This window comes from Nicotiana tabacum, chromosome 18 (assembly GCF_000715075.1).
Source record: "Nicotiana tabacum cultivar K326 chromosome 18, ASM71507v2, whole genome shotgun sequence".
NCBI classification, from domain to species: Eukaryota; Viridiplantae; Streptophyta; class Magnoliopsida; order Solanales; family Solanaceae; genus Nicotiana; species Nicotiana tabacum.
This window is the reverse complement of record NC_134097.1, coordinates 14437056-14460979: the sequence shown is the minus strand read 5'-3', so window position 1 is coordinate 14460979 and position 23924 is coordinate 14437056. Positions and strand designations below refer to the sequence as shown.

General features: G+C 39.0%; 2 protein-coding genes across 2 annotated transcripts; both read left to right on the top strand.

The window, feature by feature from the left end:
• Window positions 1-601: 601 nt before the first annotated feature.
• On the top strand, window positions 602-3656 carry LOC142172871 (UPF0481 protein At3g47200-like). Its single transcript, XM_075236636.1, has 2 exons — window positions 602-755; window positions 2198-3656. Exon 2 carries the CDS (start codon window positions 2206-2208, stop codon window positions 3541-3543), a length of 1338 nt encoding a protein of 445 aa, XP_075092737.1. The 5' UTR covers window positions 602-755; window positions 2198-2205; the 3' UTR covers window positions 3544-3656.
• A 3394-nt stretch (window positions 3657-7050) lies between these two features.
• On the top strand, window positions 7051-10102 carry LOC142172870 (UPF0481 protein At3g47200-like). The gene is made up of 2 exons (XM_075236635.1): window positions 7051-7204; window positions 8647-10102. Exon 2 carries the CDS (start codon window positions 8655-8657, stop codon window positions 9990-9992), a length of 1338 nt encoding a protein of 445 aa, XP_075092736.1. The 5' UTR covers window positions 7051-7204; window positions 8647-8654; the 3' UTR covers window positions 9993-10102.
• The last annotated feature ends 13822 nt before the right edge of the window (window positions 10103-23924 follow it).

The window sequence follows — 23924 nt, the reverse complement described above, 5'->3', positions numbered from 1 at the left end:
TCAATTACGTGCTTTCAATGAGATGAATTTGAAAGTTAACGTATAGGTTATTTTTGTACCTCAGTTTTTGTAAGTACGTACTTAAAGAAACATGTTGCATTTTTCACCATAATTGACGAAAAAAGAAAAGTCGGAACCTAATATGATGCGTTTGTCCTAATTGCGTTTTAAAATCATTAGATAAACTTACAGCTGGAATTAGCTTTTTCCTATTTGCGGGGTAAAGGAATGCTAGCTTTCGTTAGCAGGTTAACGTTAAGATAAAGATAAAGAATTGCTTCATATTCCCACGTGATTCATAGAGCTGGGAAGAATCTTTCTTTACTCAAGAAGAAAAGAGGAAAGCATGTTAATTTGATCTTAATGTATGAGATCAGAATTGGCAGAAAACAATGTTCATACGCAAAGCATCAAAAAGGAAAAACACAAAAACCAAAACCAAAACAGAAAACAAAAAATGAAAAGAAAAAAGATTAAGAAAGTAGAGAAAAAAGAAAAAAAGAAAAAAGAAATATCTCGGTTTGTTTTACTAATTACAATTGGATACAAATTATAAAAGAAAATTCGGATTCTAAATTAAAGTAGTATGTGTTTATTTCATTTTGAAGCACCCCAATATCACTTTAACGTTTATTCCTTACTATGGAACCAAGGTTTAAAATATTCCATCCGTAAGTAAGCCTTTAAATATGGCTACATTCTTAAACTATTATCAAACATCTCAGTGGAAGAGCAATCAAAACGCTAGTACAGTGGTATGTAATGTGTTCTACTCTAGAAATGCATTTTTTTTAGTTTAATTTCCTGGTATGCCTCTTTATGCATCAAGAATTCTTTTCATTATTTAAGTTTTAAAATTTTTCGAGCTTTCTTAATAGTTAGACAAGTGCTCAAATCAAGACCGAAAGGCAAATTCGGACCCAAAATAAAAAAGAGCACAAGCATAATTCCCTGCACCCGCGTGAGAGATTTTGAATCCATACCAATGAATTCTTGTAGATGCTATATTTTCTAGTCCAACAACTGTTCCACGTAGCGAGTAAAATTAAATATAGGAACACTTTCTTTTATACAAAATGTTCACGAATGTCGATTTGCCAAAATGATGGATTCTAAGTTAAATAGAAAAAACAATTAAATTAGTTACGCCCAACTAGAAGGTATTTTAATACCTGAAGCTAAAAAAGAAAATGCCTAAAGTTTGCATCCTTTTCTGTTTGTGATTCTATAATCTTGCATGCAAAGATATATAGAATAATGTAAAACTTCAACTTAAGGGAGAAAAATGTATTACACAAACTGCTTTTTACACAAACTGCTATATGTCTGTGATAGTATGCACTAATTCATCGTTTGATTTTCTATTTCCTTACTTTCTATCGTCTTAAATTCTGGACCATATAGTGATGATCAGTACCTAACTAAAACTATAAATAAACAGGCATCGTATATAAAAGTGATGAAAATATAAACAATTGGTATATTTAGTAAAAAAGTGTTAATAACCTTATTTTTTTGTTAAAATGACCAAAATACATATACAGCTATTTATAGAAAAAATATAAATTTAGAAGTACCTTTAGTATTGAAAAAAAGAAGAATAACTGAAACATAATGGAGAGGTATTAGGAGTTTTGTTTTGGCAAGGGGTCTTCCGGGATTAATTATAAATTTAGACATAAAATAGTGAAGAGTTTAGTCAAATCAAAGTGTGATAAGCAAGCAATAAGTTAGGGTTAACAAAATTATGGCATTTAACTCATTTTCGCTTAAAAATACTTAATGTGTGATATTTTTTATGCTTACAAAATGCATAGATAAATCAAAATGTAGTTATTACCTGTTCACCTAGCCAACATCTAAGTACTTTGTGCGTTCATTAATTGGCATCATCTTCAACTCAATTTTAATTTTTCGTTAATGATTTGATTGATTGTTGTGGTTTCTACAACTAAAAGAAGGAATATACTCTTTGCTCCAAAAAGAACGATGCATAAATTTATACATTTAGAAGTAATTTAACTTTAAATTTCTTAGTGTCTTGGCATCATATTAAGAGTACAAACATAAAAGATTTTTAAAAAAAATCTTTCTTGAACTATATGCATGTCCTGTCAAACAGAAGTTCTAATTGAAATATAACTGGTCTAATTTCACTACTTATATCTAATATTTCCTATTCATGCTGTTCATGAAGGTTCTGAAATGAAACTGGATAACTCAACTGAAGTTAGAAGGAATCAAATACAAAAGGTTCCTTCATTCCTGAGTGATGAGAATAAGGAAAGCGGTGACTATGATCCTAAAGTGGTTTCACTTGGGCCTTACCACCATGGAAAGGAGAAGCTCAAGTTTGTTCAGAATTTCAAGTCCATGGCCCTAGACATGTTCATTGAAGGGAGTAATCAAGACAAAGCTTTCTTCCTGGAGGAAATTCGAAAGGAAATTGAATATGCTAAAAGTTGTTACCTCGAAGAATTCACGTCTATCTATGATGACATTTATTTTGCTGAAATGATGCTCCTTGACGCATGCTTCATTCTAAATATTATAGGACCATGGGATCAGGCATTTAAACGTAGCGAGACAATTGAGCATCTTGGTACTGCAGTTTATACCCTAAGTAAACGTGATTTATATTTGCTTGAAAATCAGGTACCGTTCAGAATTCTCATGATCTTGGCTAGCTCGAGATATCCTGTAAATGAAAAAGGATTTATAGAGACGGTGGAAAGTTCTTGTTTTCACATACTCTTCGATGAGGACACAAGATTATTGAAAGATAATGACAATAATAAACAGCCCCTTCACCTTCTTGAAATATTTCGAAGAGTAATCGTCACTGGCAGCGGGGAAATCCCACAACCACGTGTACGTGCTTGTGATCCTTTCCGTGATATTTTCAACAAGTTGGGATTATGTCTTGAATATTGGTGTTGTAGAAAAGATGAAACGTCAACTCGTGGGCGTGGGGGGTATGTGTTTCATTCTGTGACGGATCTAAAATCAAAGGGCATTCATTTCAGGCCTAGCGAGATTGCGTCTTTGAATGGTGTAAGGTTTAGCCCCGCTGAATTCTGTCACTCTGCAAAGCTCAAACTCCCATGTTGGTATGTTTCTCCGTACACCAGAACATTTTTCATGAACATGATTGCTTATGAGTTCTGTCCCAATGTTTTTACCGATAAAGTTGTCACTGCTTACGTGAATTTCATGAAATCACTTATTGTTTCGCAAGAGGATGTCAAAGAGTTGCGAGAAAAGAAAATTTTAATGAACAGCTTAGGGAGTGATGAACAAGTGGTAGAAGTCTATAAATCATTGAATACTTATGGCACAGAAGATGAATCTTTTTTCTTCAAGGAGAAAAGGAATATCGAGGATCACTATAACAATAAAGCCAGGACTTGGTTGTCTGAGTTGAAAAATACATATTTTAACAGTCCCTGGTCTATAATTGCTTTGGTTGGTTCTATTTTCCTCCTTTGTTCAGATATTGTCCAGACCATCTATGCAGTTCACCCTTCAAAAGGAGGATCTTGATTTTAATTCTTTTACTTGTCCATTTAATCGTCCTTCCATACATTCCTGTATTGTGTGTTGTACTTTTTTCCGTTTGCTTGTAAACAATAATAAGGTTCAATTTTTCGAGGTCACTTTCTTTTCGTTGATCTTGATTTTCTTCCCATCCCAGTTGACTTTCTACGTACTTCTTAATATATTTATGACTAGTCAATTTGCTTGTGCTTCGCGCTACTGTAAAAACATCATTAAATTTACAAATGATCTTTTTGTAAGTAAAGTCGAGAAAGAGAAATAAAAATTCAACAGAAAGACAAGAAAAGAAAATCTGATATTGAGATCGTCTGGGCCAATTCCTTCACGGGACATATAGTGTCCAGTGAAGGAATTAAGGTGGATCCGAAGAAAATAAAGGCAGTTCAGAATTGGCCCAGACGATCCTCAGTTACTGAGATTCGGAATTTTCTCAGCTTGACCGATTATTATTGTCGTTTCGTGGAAGGTTTCTCATCTATTGCATCGCCTATGACTAAATTGACCCAAAAAGGTGCACCGTTCAGGTGGTCGGATAAATGTGAAGAGAGCTTTCAGAAGCTCAAGATAGCTTTGACTACAGCTCCAGTATTGGTGTTGCCTACAGGTTCAGAGTCTTATACTGTGTATTGTGACGCATCGCGGAATGGTCTCGATGCAGTACTTATGCAAGACAGTAGGGTGATTGCCTATGCGTCCAGTCAGTTAAAGGTACATGAGAAGAATTATCCAGTCCACGATCTTGAGTTAGCAGCTATTGTTCATGCCTTGAAAATTTGGCGGCATTACTTGTACGGTGTCCTGTGTGAGGTATATACCGATCATCGAAGTCTACAACATTTGTTTAAACAGAAGGATCTTAACTTGCGGCAGCGAAGGTGGTTGGAGTTGCTTAAGGATTGTGATATCAACATTCTCTATCATCTCAGAAATGCCAATGTGGTGGCCGATGCCTTCAGTCGTAAGGCAGAGAGTTTGGTCAGCTTAGCATACTTACAGGTAGAAGAGAGGCCTTTATCCTTGGAGGTTCAGTCCTTGGCTAATCAGTTTGTTAGATTGGATGTTTCCGAGCTGAATCGAGTTTTGGCATGTGTGGTTTTTTGGTCTTCTTTATATGATCGCATCAGAGAGCGCCAGTATGATGATCCACATCTGTTTGTCCTCAAGGACACGGTTCAGCACGGTGATGCCAAGGAAGTCACTATTGGAGATGAAGGTGTATTACGGATGCAGGGCATGCTATGTGTAACTAATGTAGATGGTTTTGCGTGAGCTGATTCTCCAGGAAGCTCACAGTTCGCGGTACTCTATTCATCCAGGCATCGCGAAGATGTATACGAATTTGAGACAGCACTATTGGTGGAGGCGGATGAAGAAAGATATAGTTGGGTTTGTATCTTGGTGTTTAAATTGTCAACAGGTAAAGTACGAGCATCAGAGACTGGGCGGATTGCTACAGAGACTTGAAATTCCGGAGTGGAAGTGGGAGCGTATTACCATGGACTTCGTAGTTGGACTCCCATGGACTTTGACAAAGTTTGATGTTGTTTGGGTGATAGTAGATCGGTTGACCAAATCTGTGCATTTTATTCCAGTCGGTACTAATTATTCTTCGGAGCGGTTGGCTGGGATTTATATTCGCGAGATTGTTCGCCTACACAGTGTGCCAGTGTCCATTATTTCAGATCGGGGTACGCAGTTTATCTCACAGTTTTGGAGGGCAGTGCAGCGATAATTGGGCACACAGGTTTAGTTGAGTACAACATTTCACCCTCAGACAGACAGACAGTCCGAGTGCACTATTCAGATATTGGAGGATATGCTACGTGCTTGTGTTATCGATTTTGGGGGTTCTTGGGATCAACTTCTGCCACTCGAGGAGTTTTCTTACAATAATAGCTACTAGTCAAGCATTCAGATGGCTCCGTATGAAGCTTTATATGGGAGACGGTGTCGGTCTCCGGTGGGTTAGTTTTCATGCCTTACATACTCGGTACTTTATTTATACCGACGTCCCTTTTGCCTGGGGATGCTGCATTTCATTCCTGCATGTCCTAATAGACTGCTAGATAGACCTTCCCAGTAAGCAGAGTCATACATCAGCTTGGTCGGTAAGCTTCACTTCCTCGAATTTATCCGGTCTTGACCTTGGAGTCTACTTTATATATACAGATTTGATGGGTCGGTCGAGGCCCTGTCCCGACCATGATACAGTTCAGTTATCTCTAGAGGCTTGGAGATGAGTCCTGTGTATTTTGCATGTTAGTATTGTGGCCTTGCCAGCCCTTTGTACATGTTCAGTTTGGTATTGCTGGTTGTAGACATTCATACCGGCCTCGTCGGCCTGCAATGTTATGTATATGAGCTTTTGGGGTATGTTTACCCTAATTAAGATGAGAGATACATTATTTTCAGATGATTCAGAATATGGCCTCATCGGCCTTGATTGGTATTGTCAGCTTTCAGGTAGGCCTCGTCGGCCTAAGTTGGGGGATACTCCTCCACAGTTTACAGTTACAGAGTGGTATGCTTGGGCCGAGCATGGCATCGGGTGCCGGCCATGCCTCCCCAGGTTTGGGGCGTGCCAAACAGTTTGCTATAAATGCATATATTCTCTATAATGATTGTTCATTGAATGCTATCCGATATCAATTATTCAAATCTTTGTTATCGATTATCCTGCCTTCGAAATTCACCCAGTACCGGTCACATGCTTGTAACCGATATCAACTACTTGCTGAATCACAGCTTACCTGTCTTCAGCTCCACGTTTTATCTCTTCATTCGTCTAACTGTCAATAACCAATTTACCGCATATAATTATCACGGCTCAAACCTGAAATCTCTAGTTAAAGGTGAATAAATCCCAAACATTCAACCAAATTCCACGGTAGTCAATTACGTGCTTTCAATGAGATGAATTTGAAAGTTAACGTATAGGTTATTTTTGTACCTCAGTTTTTGTAAGTACGTACTTAAAGAAACATGTTGCATTTTTCACCATAATTGACGAAAAAAGAAAAGTCGGAACCTAATATGATGCGTTTGTCCTAATTGCGTTTTAAAATCATTAGATAAACTTACAGCTGGAATTAGCTTTTTCCTATTTGCGGGGTAAAGGAATGCTAGCTTTCGTTAGCAGGTTAACGTTAAGATAAAGATAAAGAATTGCTTCATATTCCCACGTGATTCATAGAGCTGGGAAGAATCTTTCTTTACTCAAGAAGAAAAGAGGAAAGCATGTTAATTTGATCTTAATGTATGAGATCAGAATTGGCAGAAAACAATGTTCATACGCAAAGCATCAAAAAGGAAAAACACAAAAACCAAAACCAAAACAGAAAACAAAAAATGAAAAGAAAAAAGATTAAGAAAGTAGAGAAAAAAGAAAAAAAGAAAAAAGAAATATCTCGGTTTGTTTTACTAATTACAATTGGATACAAATTATAAAAGAAAATTCGGATTCTAAATTAAAGTAGTATGTGTTTATTTCATTTTGAAGCACCCCAATATCACTTTAACGTTTATTCCTTACTATGGAACCAAGGTTTAAAATATTCCATCCGTAAGTAAGCCTTTAAATATGGCTACATTCTTAAACTATTATCAAACATCTCAGTGGAAGAGCAATCAAAACGCTAGTACAGTGGTATGTAATGTGTTCTACTCTAGAAATGCATTTTTTTTAGTTTAATTTCCTGGTATGCCTCTTTATGCATCAAGAATTCTTTTCATTATTTAAGTTTTAAAATTTTTCGAGCTTTCTTAATAGTTAGACAAGTGCTCAAATCAAGACCGAAAGGCAAATTCGGACCCAAAATAAAAAAGAGCACAAGCATAATTCCCTGCACCCGCGTGAGAGATTTTGAATCCATACCAATGAATTCTTGTAGATGCTATATTTTCTAGTCCAACAACTGTTCCACGTAGCGAGTAAAATTAAATATAGGAACACTTTCTTTTATACAAAATGTTCACGAATGTCGATTTGCCAAAATGATGGATTCTAAGTTAAATAGAAAAAACAATTAAATTAGTTACGCCCAACTAGAAGGTATTTTAATACCTGAAGCTAAAAAAGAAAATGCCTAAAGTTTGCATCCTTTTCTGTTTGTGATTCTATAATCTTGCATGCAAAGATATATAGAATAATGTAAAACTTCAACTTAAGGGAGAAAAATGTATTACACAAACTGCTTTTTACACAAACTGCTATATGTCTGTGATAGTATGCACTAATTCATCGTTTGATTTTCTATTTCCTTACTTTCTATCGTCTTAAATTCTGGACCATATAGTGATGATCAGTACCTAACTAAAACTATAAATAAACAGGCATCGTATATAAAAGTGATGAAAATATAAACAATTGGTATATTTAGTAAAAAAGTGTTAATAACCTTATTTTTTTGTTAAAATGACCAAAATACATATACAGCTATTTATAGAAAAAATATAAATTTAGAAGTACCTTTAGTATTGAAAAAAAGAAGAATAACTGAAACATAATGGAGAGGTATTAGGAGTTTTGTTTTGGCAAGGGGTCTTCCGGGATTAATTATAAATTTAGACATAAAATAGTGAAGAGTTTAGTCAAATCAAAGTGTGATAAGCAAGCAATAAGTTAGGGTTAACAAAATTATGGCATTTAACTCATTTTCGCTTAAAAATACTTAATGTGTGATATTTTTTATGCTTACAAAATGCATAGATAAATCAAAATGTAGTTATTACCTGTTCACCTAGCCAACATCTAAGTACTTTGTGCGTTCATTAATTGGCATCATCTTCAACTCAATTTTAATTTTTCGTTAATGATTTGATTGATTGTTGTGGTTTCTACAACTAAAAGAAGGAATATACTCTTTGCTCCAAAAAGAACGATGCATAAATTTATACATTTAGAAGTAATTTAACTTTAAATTTCTTAGTGTCTTGGCATCATATTAAGAGTACAAACATAAAAGATTTTTAAAAAAAATCTTTCTTGAACTATATGCATGTCCTGTCAAACAGAAGTTCTAATTGAAATATAACTGGTCTAATTTCACTACTTATATCTAATATTTCCTATTCATGCTGTTCATGAAGGTTCTGAAATGAAACTGGATAACTCAACTGAAGTTAGAAGGAATCAAATACAAAAGGTTCCTTCATTCCTGAGTGATGAGAATAAGGAAAGCGGTGACTATGATCCTAAAGTGGTTTCACTTGGGCCTTACCACCATGGAAAGGAGAAGCTCAAGTTTGTTCAGAATTTCAAGTCCATGGCCCTAGACATGTTCATTGAAGGGAGTAATCAAGACAAAGCTTTCTTCCTGGAGGAAATTCGAAAGGAAATTGAATATGCTAAAAGTTGTTACCTCGAAGAATTCACGTCTATCTATGATGACATTTATTTTGCTGAAATGATGCTCCTTGACGCATGCTTCATTCTAAATATTATAGGACCATGGGATCAGGCATTTAAACGTAGCGAGACAATTGAGCATCTTGGTACTGCAGTTTATACCCTAAGTAAACGTGATTTATATTTGCTTGAAAATCAGGTACCGTTCAGAATTCTCATGATCTTGGCTAGCTCGAGATATCCTGTAAATGAAAAAGGATTTATAGAGACGGTGGAAAGTTCTTGTTTTCACATACTCTTCGATGAGGACACAAGATTATTGAAAGATAATGACAATAATAAACAGCCCCTTCACCTTCTTGAAATATTTCGAAGAGTAATCGTCACTGGCAGCGGGGAAATCCCACAACCACGTGTACGTGCTTGTGATCCTTTCCGTGATATTTTCAACAAGTTGGGATTATGTCTTGAATATTGGTGTTGTAGAAAAGATGAAACGTCAACTCGTGGGCGTGGGGGGTATGTGTTTCATTCTGTGACGGATCTAAAATCAAAGGGCATTCATTTCAGGCCTAGCGAGATTGCGTCTTTGAATGGTGTAAGGTTTAGCCCCGCTGAATTCTGTCACTCTGCAAAGCTCAAACTCCCATGTTGGTATGTTTCTCCGTACACCAGAACATTTTTCATGAACATGATTGCTTATGAGTTCTGTCCCAATGTTTTTACCGATAAAGTTGTCACTGCTTACGTGAATTTCATGAAATCACTTATTGTTTCGCAAGAGGATGTCAAAGAGTTGCGAGAAAAGAAAATTTTAATGAACAGCTTAGGGAGTGATGAACAAGTGGTAGAAGTCTATAAATCATTGAATACTTATGGCACAGAAGATGAATCTTTTTTCTTCAAGGAGAAAAGGAATATCGAGGATCACTATAACAATAAAGCCAGGACTTGGTTGTCTGAGTTGAAAAATACATATTTTAACAGTCCCTGGTCTATAATTGCTTTGGTTGGTTCTATTTTCCTCCTTTGTTCAGATATTGTCCAGACCATCTATGCAGTTCACCCTTCAAAAGGAGGATCTTGATTTTAATTCTTTTACTTGTCCATTTAATCGTCCTTCCATACATTCCTGTATTGTGTGTTGTACTTTTTTCCGTTTGCTTGTAAACAATAATAAGGTTCAATTTTCCGAGGTCACTTTCTTTTCGTTGATCTTGATTTTCTTCCCATCCCAATTGACTTTCTACGTACTTCTTAATATATTTATGACTAGTTAATTTGCTTGTACTTCGCGCTATTGTAAAAACATCATTAAATTTACAAATGATCTTTTTGTAAGTAAAGTCGAGAAAGAGAAATAAAAATTCAACAAAAAGACAAGAAAAGAAAATCTGATATTGAGAGCTAAGTTAATCATTGTCACGACTCAAAATCCGCCTAGTCGTGATGACACCTAACTCAACCCGATAGGTAAACTAATTAACAATCAACACAATTCTATTGAAATTAATATGAAGTAAATAAGTGAAATAATTGAATCTCTGTACAATAACCCAATGATCAGTAGTACAAGTCATGAGTCTCTAAAACATAGATTTACTAAGATAGTATGAAAGTAAAACAACATTTATTTGAAGTGTAGATAAGCAAAATTTAAGTCCTAAACTACCATGAACAAGAGGTAGCTTGAATCCGAAACGTCTTCAATGCCGGGCTTCGTCTTCAACAGCTACGCAGCTCCAAGATCTGCACGCAAGGTGTAAAAATATAGCATGAGTACAACGGACCACATGTACTTAGTAAGTATTTTGACTAAACTCAGAGAAGTAGTGGTGAGATTTTTAGTCTAAAGATATTCGCTCAATATTTTACATGTGTAGATAATAAGCAGCAAGACCAATGCGAGAAAGAGACGTGAATAATTACATAATAAATGAAACAAGAATACAAATGACAGAGGGCCCTGAATATTACCTATGCTCAATTCATAGTGTAACATAGATATAGAACACAATCAAGAACAATCATCACATGTCTTCTCCATTGCGGTGCGCAACCCGATCAAACATAATAATATCAATATTCATTGCGGCGTAAAACCTGATCCCACATAATAATATCTTCTCCATTGCGGCGTGCAACCGGATATATATAGATTCATATGAGACTATTCAACAACAATCTCGGAAATTCATAACGTAATACCAAGGGAACTAACACGCGGAATTCAACTAGGAATACGAACTCGAACAAAGTAAGGTTTGTAACATAGCACCCAGAGAAAATCTCCCACATTTTAAAACCAAAGCTTCCATAAAGTATAAATACACAATCAATCAAAAAGTTACCCAATCCAGCTAAGCAAGAAAGTTATAGAACATGAAGTGAGAAAGGATGTACGTCAAATAAAACAAGTATCAAATAGAGGTGTATAAGAAGTGAAATCATGTGGCATGTTGTAACGACCCGGCCGGTCGTTTTGAGTATTATAACCCTGTTCCTCCATTTACTGCTCAATTTATACTTTATAGTTATTTTATAACTTACTGGGTTAGTGGGTTCGGGTCCGAAAGAAATTCGGAGTGAAATGAGACACTTAGTATCATAATTGAAAATTTAAGTTAGAAAAGTTGATCGGATATGGACCTATGTGTAAACGACCTCGGATTTTAATTTTGATGATCCTAATAGCTCTGTATAGTAATTTTGAACTTAGGAGCATGTCCGAAAATTATTTGGAGGTCCGTAGTAGAATTAGGCTTGAAATGCCGAAAGTTACATTTTTGGGAAGTTTGACCGAGGGGTTGACTTTTTGATATCGGGGTCGAAATCCGATTCTGAAATTTTTGAATAGGTATGTTATGTCATTTATGACTTGTGTGCAAAATTTGAGGTCAATCGAACGAGATTTGATAGGTTTCGGCGTTATTTGTAGAAATTAAAAATTTCAAGGTTCAATAGGCTTGAATTGGGCGTAATTCATGGTTTTAGCATTATTTGGGGTGATTTGAGGATTCGACTAAGTTCGTATGATATTTTTGGACTTGTTGGTATATTTGGTTGTAGTCCCGAGGGCCTCGGGTGAGTTTCGGATGGATAACGGATCAAAGATTGAACTACAACAACTGCTGCAATTTTCTTCTGTTGGAAATTTCTTCTGCCAGATTCGAGCCCAGAAATCTCCCAGAATCGAGCCCCAAGGTCGAGGGCCACGGTCGAAGGCAAGGTCGAAGACATGATCGAAGGCCAGGGTCGAGGGCCATGATCGAGGATCAGGATCGAAGCCACGATCGAGGCCCAAGATCGAGGGCCAGGATCGAGGCCTAGGATCGAGGACCAGAATGGAGGGCTAGGATTGAGGCCCAGGATTGAGGCCTAGGATCGAGGACCTTGATCGAAGGCCAAAATTGAGGCAGAACCGAGGTTGTCTGGGCAGAATTATAAAAACAGGGACTTCGTCCCATTCGCCATTTTTGACAAATTAGAGCTTGACGAGAGGCGATTTTTGATATATTTTCAAGAAAAACTTGAGGTAAGTCCCTTGTGATCATTTCTACTCCATAATATTGAATTATCATCGAATTATCCGACTAGATTACATGATTTTGAGGTGTAAATCAGAGATTGGAACTTAAAATTTTGAAAATAAGATTTGTAGATTTGAGGGTCGAGTTGAGGTCAGAATTTGGTAAAATTGGTATGAGTAGACTCGTGGTTGAATGGGCTTTCGGATTTTAGAACTTTTGTCGGGTTCCGAGACGTGGGACCAATTTTGGATTTTTATGAAAAATTAGTATTTTCTTATGGAATTAATTCCAATAAATTTTATTGATTGAAACGAATTATTTGTGACTAGATTCGAGGCATTCGGAGGCCGATTTGTGAGGCAAAGGCATAGCAGAGTAAAGAGTTTCACGTTTTTAGGTAAGTAACTGTTTTAAATCTTGTCCTGAGGGTATTAAACCCCGGATTTTGGTATCATGTGATTATTTTGGAGGTGACACTCATGCTATGTGACTGGCATGCACTGAAGGGATTGTGACTTGGTCCGTCTCGGGAAAACTATAAAGTTGAATAATTTGTTGTTAGCTATATGCTCTCTATGTGTTGATAAGATTTGACTGTATATCATGTTAGAAATCATGCTTAGGCTATGTGATAGTACTGTTGGGATCCACAAAGGTCGCGTACTTGTTGAATTGCCTGCTAAATGCTATATGTACTCAGTCTCAATTTTTACTCACACATTTTATCTCAGTCTCTGTTAATATTATTGATACATCATATCATTATTGTTTGGGCTTATTTCATGATTAATGAGAGCCCGAGAGACTGGAGAGATTTATGACTGAGAGAGGCCGGGGGCCTGATTGTGAGATATTGATATCATAGCACGTGAGTTGTCCATGCAGCACGTGAGTTGGCCGTGCAGATCCTTATATTATACTATAGCACGTGAGTTGGCCGTGCAGCACGTGAGTTGGCTGTGCGGATCCTTGTATTATACTATAGCACGTGAGTTGGCCGTGCAGATCCAGATATTTATATTATGGCACATGAGTTGTTCGTGTAGATTATAGCGGTTGGGCTGTAGGAGCCCCTCCGGAGTCAGTACACCCCCAATGAGCGCGAGTACCCATTAAGAGTGAGTGATGAGGGATGGGATCCTAGTGAGTGATTGTTGTCCTAAGAGGTTGTACTTGATTTCTATTTGTTGTTGCACTTAGTTGCTATCTGTCATTGTTGGAAAATCTCTAAAAGATTGTTGATATACGGATTAACTGAACATGAACTGTATAAAAATTAATTTGACATTAAACTGCCAGATTTGATAGCAAGTCTATTCTTTGCTGGAATTACTGGAAATGAACCATAATTGTGTAGCTCGTTACTATCTTCAGTTCCTTATTTATTATTGTTACTTGCTGAGTTGGTTGTACTCATACTACACCCTACACTTCGTGTGCAGATCCAGGTATTCCTAGACATAAAGGGTGTTGATCCTTTCGCGCGGTTGATTTTCAGAAGATTTTGAGGTAGTGGTCGTGTTCCGCAGCCCTTGTCTCTTCTTCTCTATCTCTTTGTTTACTGTATTTGGTCTCAGACTATTATAGACTATATTTTCCAAACTTGTATTCATATTAGATGCTCATGTACTCAGTGACACCAGGTTTTGGGGAGTGTTTGTATTGTATTTAAATATTATATTTTTAACCTTAAAGAGAAGTTTTGGTTTATTGAGATTATCGGCTTGCCTGGTATCGAGATAGGCGCCATCACGACAGGTTGGGAGTTTGGGTCGTGAGAAGTTGGTAACAGAGCTTAGGTTACGTAGGTCTCACGAGTCATGAGCAGATTTAGTAGAGTCTTGCGAATCGGTACGGAGATGTATGTACTTATCTTCGAGAGGTTGCGGAACCCTAAGGAAAATTTCACTTTCTTGTATTCTGTCATGCGAATTTGTTGATTCTGGAAACTAAATTTCTGCCATTCTATTCTCTCACAGATGGTGAGGACACGTACTACCGGATCGGACAGTTAGCCACCAGTGCCACCAGTTAGGGCCGCGAGAGGCCGGGGCTGTGGTAGAGGCCGGGGCCGAGGTAGAGGTCGAGGTGTAGCTCGTACCACAGTTAGAACAACACCCGTAGTAATACCAGTTATTCCAACTCAGGAGCAGATTTCAGATATAGTTGAGCCGACAGGATCAGCTCAGGCACCAGCTGTGCCCATTGAGATTGCAGGCAATCAGGAGACTTTTGCATATATATTGGCAGCCTACACTGGTCTTGCTCAGGTGGTTTTGGATCAGGCCGCACCTGCCACTTCTCAGGCTGGGGGAGGTACTCATACCCCTGTTGCCCATACTCCAGACCAGGTAGTACAGGGACATCAGGTACCGGGAGCACTACCAGCCCAGTCGGTTGCACCTACTCAGGCCCCGGTAGTTCCTTTTGTGGCAGATGATGAGCAGAGGAGACTTGAGTGATTTGAGAGGCTTTGGCCTCCACCATTTAGTGGTACTAAGTCAGAGGATGCTCAGGATTTTCTGGATAGGTGTTAACGGATGCTTCTGACAGTGGGTATTTTGGAGACCAGTGGGGTCTCATTCACTACTTTTCAGTTTTTTGGGTCTGCACTGAGATAGTGGGAGACTTATGAGAGACGTAGGCCTGTTGGCGCAGCACCCCTTACTTGGCATGAGTTCTCCGTGGTCCTTTTGGAGAAGTTCGTACCTCAGTCCCACAGAGAAGAGTTGCACAAACAATTTGAGCAGCTTCGCCAGGGTGATATGTCCGTGACGCGGTACAAAATAAGATTTTTTGAGTTGGCTCGTCACGTAGTCTGGTTGGTTCCCACTGATAGGGAGAGGATTAGGAGGTTCATTGATGGCCTCACATATCAGCTGCAGTTACTTATGACTAGGGAGAGAGTATCTGGTGCTACTTTTGATGAGGTAGTGGACATTGCTCGGCAGATAGAGATGGTTCGCGGCCAGGAACGTGGAGAGAGAGAGGATAAGAGGCCTCGTGTTCTGGGTGATTACAGCGGTGTTCCTTCAGGGGGTCAGTTTCACTGTGGTAGCAGTCGTTCTTACAGACACGCTCAGACAGGTCGTCCAGCTCATCGTGGTGCATCAACTAGCCATGGTTCTTACAGTGCTCACCCATGCCTGTCTTCATTTAGTGCACTACTAGCATAGAGTTCTCATCATGCCTCGTCCGCACAGGCTTCTGTAGGTCATTCCTTGGGTTATCAGGAGCAGCAATTCCGTCAGATGAGGGGTTGTTTCGAGTGCGGAGAATTTAGTCATTTCAAGAGAGAGTGGCAGGCTGTTGAGTGGGGTTTCACAGAAGAGTTCTCGACCGATGGCACCCGCACAATCAGTTATACCACCCGCCCTGCCATCTCAAGGTGGGGGTCAAGCAGCTAGGGGTCGCCCAAGAGGGGGAGGCTGATCAGGTGGCGGGCAGGCTCGATTCTATATTTTTCTTGCTAGGCCAAATGTTGTTGCCTCCGACGCAGTGATCAAAAATATTGTTTCAGTGTGCCACAGGGAGGCTTCTATATTATTTGACCCTTGTTCCACTTATTTATATGTATCATCTTATTTTTCTCATTATCTGGATATGCCCTGTGAGTCCTTAGTTTCACCTGTTTGTGTATCTACACCTGTGGGCGATATTATTAATGTGGATCGTGTGTATCGGTCGTGTGTAGTAACTATTGGGGAACTGGAGACTAGAGTTGATCTCTTTTTACTCGGTATGGTTGATTTTGATGTAATCCTGGGTATGGATTAGTTATCTCCATGTCATGTTATTTTGGACTGTCACGCAAAAATCGTGACGTTGACAATGCCGGGGTTGCCAAAGGTTGAATGGAAGGGTTCTCTAGATCTTGTTCCTAGCAAGGTAATTTCTTATTTGAAGGCCCAACGTATGGTTGGAAAGGGATGCTTGTCATATTTGGCCTTTATGAGAGATGTTGATGAAGATACTCATATTATTGATTTAGTACCGGTCGTGCGAGACTTTCTGGATGTATTTCCTGCAGACCTGCCGGGTATGCCACCCGACAGGGATATTGATTTTGATATTGACTTGGTACAGGGAACTCAACCCATTTCTATTCCTCTGTATCGTATGGCACTAGTTGAGTTAAAAGAATTGAAAGAGCAACTTCAGGAACGCCTTGAAAAAGGGTTTATTAAGCCTAGTGTATTGCCTTGGTGTGCACCGGTTCTGTTTGTGAAAAAGAAAGATGGTACTATGCAGATGTGCATTTATTATAGGCAGTTGAACAAAGTTACAATCAAGAATAAATATCTATTGCCGCATATTGATGATTTATTTTACCAGCTTCAGGGAGCGAGGGTGTTCTCCAAAATTGATTTGAGGTCTAGGTATCACCAATTAAAAATTCGGGATTCGGATATTCTAAAGATGGCATTCAGGACTCGTTATGGCCACTATGAATTTCTTGTGATGTCTTTTGGACTAACCAATGCTCCAGCAGCAATTATGCATTTGATGAATAGTGTATTTCAGCCCTATCTTGATTCATTTGTCGTGGTATTCATTGATGATATTCTTGTGTACTCACGTAGCTAGTAGGAGCATGAACAACACTTGGGTATTGTATTATAGAGGCTGAGAGAGGAGAAACTTTATGCCAAATTCTCTAAGTGTGAGTTCTGGCTTAGTTCAGTGGAATTCTTGGGACATATAGTGTCCAGTGAAGGAATTAAGGTGGATCCGAAGAAAATAAAGGCAGTTCAGAATTGGCCCAGACCATCCTCAGTTACTGAGATTCGGAGTTTTCTCAGCTTGACCGATTATTATCGTCGCTTCGTGGAGGGTTTCTCGTCTATTGCATCGCCTATGACTAAATTGACCCAAAAAGGTGCACCGTTCAGGTGGTCGGATAAATGTGAAGAGAGCTTTCAGAAGCTCAAGATAGCTTTGACTACAGCTCCAGTATTGGTGTTGCCTACAGGTTCAGAGTCTTATACTGTGTATTGTGACGCATCGCGGAATGGTCTCGATGCAGTACTTATGCAAGACAGTAGGGTGATTGCCTATGCGTCCAGTCAGTTAAAGGTACATGAGAAGAATTATCCAGTCCACGATCTTGAGTTAGCAGCTATTGTTCATGCCTTGAAAATTTGGCGGCATTACTTGTACGGTGTCCTGTGTGAGGTATATACCGATCATCGAAGTCTACAACATTTGTTTAAACAGAAGGATCTTAACTTGCGGCAGCGAAGGTGGTTGGAGTTGCTTAAGGATTGTGATATCACCATTCTCTATCATCTCAGAAATGCCAATGTGGTGGCCGATGCCTTCAGTCGTAAGGCAGAGAGTTTGGGCAGCTTAGCATACTTACAGGTAGAAGAGAGGCCTTTATCCTTGGAGGTTCAGGCCTTGGCTAATCAGTTTGTTAGATTGGATGTTTCCGAGCTGAATCGAGTTTTGGCATGTGTGGTTTTTTGGTCTTCTTTATATGATCGCATCAGAGAGCACCAGTATGATGATCCATATCTGTTTGTCCTCAAGGACACGGTTCAACACGGTGATGCCAAGGAAGTCACTATTGGAGATGACGGTGTATTACGGATGCAGGGCATGCTATGTGTAACTAATGTAGATGGTTTGCGTGAGCTGATTCTCCAGGAAGCTCACAGTTCGCGGTACTCTATTCATCCAGGCACCGCGAAGATGTATACGAATTTGAGACAGCACTATTGGTGGAGGCGGATGAAGAAAGATATAGTTGGGTTTGTATCTTGGTGTTTAAATTGTCAACAGGTAAAGTACGAGCATCAGAGACTGGGCGGATTGCTACAGAGACTTGAAATTCCGGAGTGGAAGTGGGAGCGTATTACCATGGACTTCGTAGTTGGACTCCCACGGACTTTGACAAAGTTTGATGTTGTTTGGGTGATAGTAGATCGGTTGACCAAATCTGCGCATTTTATTCCAGTCGGTACTAATTATTCTTCGGAGCGGTTGGCTGGGATTTATATTCGCGAGATTGTTCGCCTACACGGTGTGCCGGCGTCCATTATTTCAGATCAGGGTACGCAGTTTATCTCACAGTTTTGGAGGGCAGTGCAGTGATAATTGGGCACACAGGTTTAGTTGAGTACAACATTTCACCCTCAGACAGACGGGCAGTCCGAGCGCACTATTCAGATATTGGAGGATATGCTACGTGCTTGTGTTATCGATTTTGGGGGTTCTTGGGATCAACTTCTGCCACTCGAGGAGTTTTCTTACAATAATAGCTACTAGTCAAGCATTTAGATGGCTCCGTATGAAGCTTTATATGGGAGACGGTGTCGGTCTCCGGTGGGTTAGTTTGAGCCTGGTGAGGTTAGACTATTGGGTACTGACTTGGTTCAGGATGCTTTAGAGAAGGTCAAAGTAATTCAGGGATGGCTTCGCACGGCACAGTCTAGACAGAAGAGTTATGCAAAATTTATGGTGTGCAAAATTTGAGGTCAATCGAACGTGATTTGATAGGTTTCGGCGTTATTTGTAGAAATTAGAAATTTCAAAGTTCAATAGGCATAAATTGGTGCGTAATTCATGGTTTTTGCGTTGTTTGAGGTGATTTGAGGATTCGACTAAGTTTGTATAATATTTTAGGACTTGTTGGTATATTTGGTTGAAGTCCCGAGGGCCTCGGGTGAGTTTCAGATCGATAACGAATCAAAAATTGAACTACAACAGCTGCTGCAATTTCCTTCTATTGGAAATTTCTTCTGCCAGATTCGAGCCCAGAAATCTCTCAGAATCGAGCCCCAAGGTCGAGGGCCACAGTCAAAGGCAGGGTCGAAGACATGATCGAAGTCCAGGGTTGAGGGCCATGATCGAGGATCAGGATCGAAGCCACGATCGAGGCCCAGGATTGAGGCCTAGGCTCGAGGACCAGGATCGAGACCCAGGATCGAGGCCTAGGATCGAGGACCTCGATCGAAGGCCAAGATCGAGGCAGAACCGAGGTTGTCTGGGCAGAATTATAAAAACAGGGACTTCGAGCCATTCGCCATTTTTGACAAATTAGAGCTTGAGGAGAGGTGATTTTTGATATATTTTCAAGGAATTGATATGGGTAGACTCGTGGTTGAATGGGAGTTCGGATTTTATAACTTTTGTTAGGTTCCGAGACATGGGCCCCACGGGCGATTTTTGAGCTAAATTTTGGATTTTTATGAAAAATTAGTGTTTTCTTATGGAATTAATTCCAATAAAATTTATTGACTGAAACAAATTATTTGTGACTAGATTCGAGGCATTCGGAGGCCGATTTGCGAGGCAAAGGCATAGCAGAGTAAAGAGTTTCACATTTTGAGGTAAGTAACTGTTTTAAATCTGGTCATGAGGGTATTAAACCTCGGATTTTGGTATCATGTGATTATTTTGGAGGTGACGCACATGATAGGTGACGGGCGTACACTGAGGGGATTGTGATTTGGTCAGTCCCGGAAAAACTGTAAAGTTGAATAATTTGTTGTTAGCTATATGCTCTCTATGTGTTGATAAGATTTGACTATAAATCATGTTAGAAATCATGCTTAGGCTATGTGATAGTACTGTTGGGACCCGCAGAGGTCGCGTACTTGTTGAATTGCCTGCTAAATGCTATATGTACTCAGTCTCAATTTTTACTTGCACATTTTATCTCAATCTATGTTATTATTATTGATACATCATATCATTGTTGTTTGGGCTGATTTCATGATTAATGAGAGCCCGAGAGACTGGAGAGATTTATGACTGAGAGAGGCCGAGGGCCTGATTGTGAGATATTGATATCATAGCACGTAAGTTTTAGTGCAGCACGTGAGTTGGCCGTGCAGATCCTTATATTATACTATAGCACGTGAGTTGGCTGTGCAGCACGTGAGTTGGCCGTGCAGCACGTGATTTGGCCGTGCGGATCCGTATATTATACTATAGCACGTGAGTTGGCCGTACGAATCCTTATATTATACTATAGCACATGAGTTGACCGTGCAGCATTTGAGTTGGCCGTGCGGATCTAGATATTTATATTATGGCACGTGAGTTGTCCGTGCAGATTATAGCGCTTGGGTTGTAGGAGCCCCTCCGGAGTCTGTACACCCCCAGTGAGCGTGGGTACCCATTGAGAGTGAGTGATGAGGGCTGGGAGCCCAGGGAGTGATGAGGGTTGGGAGCCTAGTGAGTGATTGTTGTCCTAAGAGGTTGTACTTGATTTCCATTTGTTATTGCACTTAGTTGCTACCTGGGGTTATTGTGAAATCTCTCAAATATTGTTGATATACGGATTACATGAACCAGAACTGTATAAAAATTGATTTGACATTAAACTGCCAGATATGATAGCATGTCTATTCTTTGCTGGAATTACTAGAAATGAACCATAACTGTGTAGCTCGTTACTATCTTCAGTTCCTTATTTATTATTGTTACTTGCTGAGTTGGTTGTACTCATACTACACCCTGCACTTCGTGTGCAGATCCAGGTGTTCTCGATCATAGCGGGTGTTGATCCTTTCGCGGTTGATTTTTAGGATATTATGAGGTAGTTGTCGTATTCCGCAAATCTTGTCTCTCCTTCTCTATCTCTTTGTTTACTGTATTTGGTCTCAGACTATTATAGACTATATTTTTAGACTTGTATTCATATTAGATGCTCATGTACTCAGTGACACCAGGTTTTGGGGAGTGTTTGTATTGTATTTAAATATTATATTTTCAACCTTAAAGAGAAGTTTTGGTTTATTGAGCTTATCGGCTTGCCTAGTATCAAGATAGGCGCTATCATGACAGGTTGGGAGTTTGGGTTGTGACAAGTTGGTATCAGAGCCTAGGTTGCGTAGGTCTCACGAGTCATGAGCAGGTTTAGTAGAGTCTTGCGGATCGGTACGGAGACGTCTGTACTTATCTTCGATGTCGTGATGGCACCTAGTCTTAAGGACTAGGTAAGCCTAACATTAATTGAAACAACATTATTTAAATAACATCTAACGAGTTAAATAGAAATCTCTTACAATTCCCAAAACCGGTAGTACAAGTCATAAGCTCTACAGAGTTTGCTATCACTTCTAAATACAACTGTTCGAAAGTAAGTAAAAACAGTGTAAATACAAAATAGGAAGGTGACTCCGAAGCTTGCAAACGCAGCGGCAGGTTTACCTTTAGTCTCCTCAGCAAGGATCCGCACAGCTACTAACGATCGATACTTGGATCTCCACAAAAATGTACAGAAGAGTAGCATGAGCACCCCACAACGGTGCCTAGTAAGTATCAAGACTAACCTCGGTGAAGTAGTGACGAGGACTAGTCAAGATACCCACTGGTCTAATAAACTGAACAAGTAAAAGTATAGGGATGACAGAACATGACATCTATCTGAGAACCCCACGATATGGCTAACGACATAACAACTGCAATAAGGAAGGAAAGACAGCAAGTAACAGCGGAACACCCGAATAAGACACAGAAGAATGAATGAAAGCACAACCCAAATCCGAAAATCACAATACAGTAAAGGCAAGTAGTAACTCACTAACTGCGATAGTTTTCACATCAGGACTCAGCCAACAAACCCCTATAAATTAGTCAAATCCTTCAAGTGTAAACTTTCACCCGTAAATGTTTAAATTGAGGTCTTTAGAATATAACCCTATCCAATAAGATTTTTTTTTTTGAAATATTCTTCCTTCAAATAAATATCATTCAAATGTAGTTCTTTCAAGATAAAAACCTTTCAAATATAAACCTTTCGAGTAATATCTTTTGAGTATAAGTCACCCTGTGACACTTAAGCATGGAAGATTAGCAGCTCCGAACACAGATATAACCACAGGGGAATCTACCGGGATACCGTCCCGTAGTCCCGAATTAAATATGCAAGACAGGGGGGATCTTCCGAAATATGTCCGTAGTCCCAATTTAAATATGCGGTGCTGGGGGGTCTCTCGGAATATGTCTGTAGTCCCAAAGTAAATATGCAAGACATGGGGATCTTCCGGAATACGTCCGTAGTCCCAATTTAAATATGCAGTGCTGGGGGATCTCCCGGAATACGTCCGTAGTCCCAAAGTAAATATGCAAGACATGAGGATCTCCCGGAATACGTCCGTAGTCCCAATTTAAATATGCAGTGCTGGGGGATCTCCCGGAATACGTCCGTAGTCCTAAAGTAAATATGCATGACATGAGGATCTCCCGGAATACGTCCGTAGTCCCAATTTAAATATGCAGTGCTGGGGGATCTCCCGGAATACGTCCGTAGTCCCAATTTAAATATGCAGTGCAAACAACAGAGATAACAACTATAACACGACAGAAACCTCGTACATCACCACAACAAGTGCAAAAAGCAACAATGACAAAGATGCAAGGTACGGCGAGCAAATCAACTCAAGAACTTAAATCACAAGAACGGTAGAACTCATTCACAAGGAATAACCACAGTGAAGAATGCTAGGCATAAGGAGAACAACTTAACAAGGGAAAACAAAACAAAATATAGCAACGATTCCACAATATTCAAGTCAACGATAAGAAGCCAACACGAGTCAAATAGTTCCAAATAATGGCAAATCAACTAAGATATAGGTTATCTAAGCACCTTTTGAGGTTGAGCAATTATGAGGAATATTCAACAATTCAAGTAAGGATAAGCAACGGAAGATAATCATAACTCCAATAAAGACTAAACAATTATAGGATGAGAAAATAATGATTTCAATTAAAGATAAGCAGTTATGAAAAATATAGCACGACGATAGAAGAGGTAAAATCTTTGGTTACATCGAATAAGGGTCAAATAGGCAGTAAGAGTGAATCCTAAAGCAATTATCTCTAATCAAAGCATGTAAAGGTGAAACTAGCAAATAGGAATTTAAGCGTATCAAGAACAACATCATACACAGTGAATGTAAGAACATAAGAACCCTAAAAGGCCAACTTTCCACAAATAAGTCTGAGCACGCACTCGCCACCTCACGTACACAGACTACAATCAGCATAGATGACTTAATCCTAAGGGGAAAATCCCCCACACAAGGTTAGGCAAGATACTTACCTCAAACTGCGCTCAATCAGTCAAGTATTATGCCCTTTTCCTCGATTGTCCAACTCCGATCGGCTCGAATCTAGTCATAATTAATTAGATTCAATCAATACAAATTGTAGGAATAAATTCCATATGAAAATACAAATTTTCTACAAAAATCCAAAATTTAACCCAAAAACCTCTCGGAACCTGAAAAAAGTTACAAAATATGAATGCCCATTCCGATACGAGTTCAGCCATACCAATTTCATTCAATTCCGATAACAACTCGACCTTTAAATCTTAAATTGAATCAAGAGGGTTTTCATAATTTTTCCCAACTTAATTCACTGATTAAATGTTAAAAACAACCATGGATTCGGGTAATTTTACCAATATTGAGTCAAGAACACTTACCCCGTTGTTTCCTCTGAAAATCTCCCAAATATCGCCTCATCCT